General features: G+C 25.5%; 1 protein-coding gene and 1 long non-coding RNA gene across 3 annotated transcripts in view; both read left to right on the forward strand.

The window, feature by feature from the left end:
- Positions 1-1,149, forward strand: part of LOC102681126 — a 6,522-nt gene extending 5,373 nt beyond the window's left edge. The window contains exons 2-3 of one of the 2 annotated variants that reach the window (XR_004151102.1): positions 596-761; positions 1,077-1,149. Coding sequence is in view for 1 of the 2 variants with exons in the window: in XM_031512560.1 (XP_031368420.1) it covers positions 596-603 (8 nt within the window). In the remaining variant the exon portion in view is untranslated. Of the gene's footprint in view, positions 1-595; positions 794-1,076 lie in introns of those variants that run through there. The other variant, XM_031512560.1, reaches the window with a different exon arrangement.
- The window catches only part of LOC116186149, a 14,767-nt gene extending 12,637 nt beyond the window's left edge, over positions 1-2,130 (forward strand). The window contains exon 3 of the long non-coding RNA XR_004151103.1: positions 1,946-2,130. This is a non-coding gene — a long non-coding RNA (uncharacterized LOC116186149). The remainder of the gene's footprint in view (positions 1-1,945) is intronic.
- Positions 2,131-4,316: the final 2,186 nt, after the last annotated feature.

Here is a 4,316-nt window from a genome sequence, read left to right on the forward strand (position 1 = left end):
GTTAAGACATTTATCCTCTAAAATCCACGCACTATAAACTTGGTCCATTAACTATCGACGTGTTTATCTCGAACTATGATCACTCCCTTAACTGGAACCGACAAATGACTTCGACATGCTTCATAAACTGAACTGCCCCCAACCATCGATAGATTATTCCAAAATAAATTATCCGTATTGGATCTTCCCTGAAACTGATTGAAAATCTAAAACTCTCAAATCTTACGATATAACAATATAATAAATATAATAAAAAAATAATATAAAAAATAAATAAAAAATAATACTAATAAATTCTTTCACTGGGGGGAAAAAATCTACGTTATCAATCTTTACTTTGGGCTACGTTTCCATTAGAATTGGAAAAACTAAAGGAATGATTTCGATAAAAATTATTTTAAATACAATTATCAGAAAAAGAATTTCTGAAACGCGTCAAGAAGAGTGAAATGACTGGAGAAAATCTTCGATCCAAGAATTTCTAGAAGAAACAGTGAAGAGAAAAATTAATAGATTTAAAAGATCGCGCATCCATTTTTTCTCTCTCGAGAAAATTGACCTCGAATTTTGGCAAAATTAGGTCGTGCTTTTTTGGGTCTATAAGGAAATCTACGGTAGAATCTCTTCTCTGCAGCAATCACACGTGGATTATCTCGTTAATAGCATTCGAACGAGGGGAGTGGGAATTGAATGGAGCAAAGATTTCGACTTTATCCCCCCCGTTGCCACACCGATCAAAAATACTAATAAAAGAGAAGCCCTTGGGTATAACATTACTAGAGGAGATGTTAAAAAAAAATAAAAAAGAAGAAGAAGAAAAAGAGAAAAAACTCTAGAGGAAAAGTATTTTGTTATTCTACATTTTTAAAGCTTCTGGAAGTTAACAGAAGTTTCTCGGAACTCGAGAAGTTGATGGATAGATTATTATAGTCAGCTTGTATATTTATAATCTAAGGTATATAATCTGTCCTTGGAAAATTGTTCGAAGAATATTTGCAAATAATAAAACAATTCCTGAGAAAGTTTTCGATTTAATCTTAATATAAGTATTATTATTACAGTGTATATGTTTTTTTCTGGAAACGTAAATATCTCGAAAAGTTATAAATGTTGGAAACAAAATATCGTTGGAAAATATCGAGAAGCATATTTATTTGAGTTTGCAATTGGAAATGATTCATGAAGGTCACAAGGTTTATATTTTTAAACACAAATTTCTTGAAACGCATTTCTAGATAAATCATATACATTGTACATTGTCGAAAGTAATAATAATATATCAGGAATTATTATTTATCATCGAATAGAAAGAAAGAGAAATAGAGGACAAGCAAAATATATGGAAAGAAAAATGTTATAATCATAATTCAATGATTGATGACAAGAAATAATCAACAGTAAGAATCTTAGGTTAGTCAAAAATAAGTAAACAACATTTACTTTCAATATACTAGGTAATTACTATTAAAAAGTGAGGAAATATTATATATATATACGTTGCATAAACAGTATTCTAAAAGTTTTGAGTTAAAGATAATTGAGCTTGTGAACAAACAAGAAAAGGAACTCGAAAGGAGATCAAAAACAGAAATTTTGAACTGTAATCAAAATACTTGATACAAAGTTATATATAAAAAAGAAATTTATCAGAGATCAAAAGTATTGGAAATTGTGAAAGATCATGTCTTTGTGCAACAAATATAAGATGGATCAAAGTCGACAGGCAATTACAGTGCAATATGATGAAAAAAAAAAAAAATGAGACAGATAACCTCTGAAGATAAAATTAAAAGATAAATAGGAAGAGCATGTTTCTGATCACACGACGTCGAGCAATCGATTAAACGAAATTGGATTGTTTATTTTGCAAGAAAAAAAGAAAAAGAAAAAATATCTTTTTTATTTTCAAAAGATAATACAAGAAAAAAGATTCGAAAGAATACAGTAATTTTCAGCGACAAGTCATAAGTGTGTATCGAAGCAGAAAATGACGCAGGAAAATTTGTATAGGAATGAAAATATAAAAAAATTTGATGGATTTCAAACAAAAAATATGAACTGGAATTGTATGACAAAAAACAAAAGAAGAAATTATATACATGTACCAATGTATCAAAATATAGAAAGAAAATTTTAAACAATTTTTTTGAAGCATTAAAAATTGATTTGAGGATTGTTTAGATTTCAATATTTTTCAATGTGATCGTGTCATCAAAGTAAAATAATTGAAAACTATTTGCAACGAAATAATATCAGAATAATGAGACGATAACAAATAAGCAAATAACAATCAGCAAATAACCTTGATTTAATCTTTATATTAATATTTAATACTTGGATACTTTATTTAAGATAAATAGTATATCTCTGTATTTATATTTCCAAAGCATTTTTCAAGATCAATCAATCAACGATAGATTTATTGTTGACATATTTCTTCAATTTTAATTCCAAATTTAGAATTTATATATAAAATTATAATATAATATAAATATATAAAATTATTGAAATCAGAAATTGGGTAATATAGAAAATTTTAGATATTAATATAAAGATAAATTTGATAGAAAATATATGATGGAAAAATATCAAATGAACATATTGATAACAATAATACAATTGATTTTCATAAAATGTATTTCACAGTTCCTTAAATAAATAATTGAATAAGAATGAGACAGATTTGTTGTAATTTGATTCAATTTTTCAAAAATATAATCTAATCTATAGAGATTGATCTATATATTAGATTCAATGGATTATTCGTTTGCAGTATTTCTATTTATTCTTTCTCGTTTTATGACTGCAAATCAGATTGTCCGCAAGAATTAATTTCTGGATCCGATCTTTACTTTATTTATGACCTTCTCCTTGCACGAGATTGTGAATCAGCTTTGTTCTCCAATGATGCAATACCGTTCTCTATTCTTGATAACTGATAAACCTCATTAAACGTTTGCAAGATTATCTAAATAGTATTATCGATTTCATTGATACTTGGAAACTAAGGTTAAATGTCACGAAGACTTAAGCAATCTTATTTACCACAAAAACCTCTTTTGCATAAAATCGAAGATATTCGCAAACTTGAAATTGGGTTACACAAAATCCTTTGCTTTAGCCAAATATTTATGGATCATGAAATGAGATGAAAAAAATTTCTAACGAACGAAATTTCTCAAAGCTGCCACTATTGTTTATCTTTACACGAATTTTATTTTAAACTTTATAATAAGTAACACGAAATATGATTTCTATATATTCAAAAAGTGAATTCAAATTCAAATTCAAATTATTCGAAACAAAATTCTCAAAATGATAACACGAGAGGAGATAAGATAGTCGATGCATAGATTGCATCACGAAATGAACACTAAATGTATGACTTTATTAAATTCCTGAATGAATAAGTAGATTGTTAATCAAATAATTTAATTAGAGCTGGAACACAGAGACTCACGAAATAAAATTCCATTAAAACTTTTCTTTCCACTGATAACGATAAAGCTTCATGTTTGTTTTATATGGCGAAACAAATCCATTTCAAATCTGTCTAGATTCTATTCCTTTCTTTCCCTACTTTCTTCGTTTCTATTTCTATTATATACATTAATATTCTTCCTTCTCTATAAATATCTAATAATTTAATTTTATCGTTAATCTATGCTTTTAAAATTTATTATTAAATTTGAACGTTATTCTTTTCTATATGCAGTTGTACTAATAGCTTTATAATAATTCTGGGTTTCTTGCATATAATCCAAATTTAAAATCTTTTCTATTTCTGTTGTAAAAAAAAAAATAACCATATGTTTATAATATAATAATAATATATATAATATAATATATATAATATAAATATAATATAATATAATATAATATAAATATATTTTTAATAAGTAAATATAATATAATAATATAAATAAATGTAGATCAAATATAACAAATCGTTGCAATCAAAGAAATATTCTTTTTATGTAAGATAATTTCGATAATATAATTATGAAAATAGTAAATAATATTTATTTTCTCAACACTTGTGGCTCATTTTTGAAAAATTTCTCAAACAATTATCGATTGAGATTTGTTCATTAAGTTGTAGCTAATTGAAATTTGCGTTAGATAAAAAGAAGGAAATATTATAAAATGAAACTACTTTATTTATATTATATGATATTTAAAAGCCAAGTTAATATAAATTTTCTCAAAATCTTTGCTATGTATTTATAGTTGTTATAAATAATATTATCAGAATTAATTATTTTAACGAATATTATAATCACATAGTTTGATTTCAATGAAGAACATTCATTTTA

The sequence above is a fragment of the Apis dorsata genome, unplaced genomic scaffold (genome assembly GCF_000469605.1).
Source record: "Apis dorsata unplaced genomic scaffold, Apis dorsata 1.3 scaffold_470, whole genome shotgun sequence".
Classification (NCBI taxonomy): domain Eukaryota; kingdom Metazoa; phylum Arthropoda; class Insecta; order Hymenoptera; family Apidae; genus Apis; species Apis dorsata.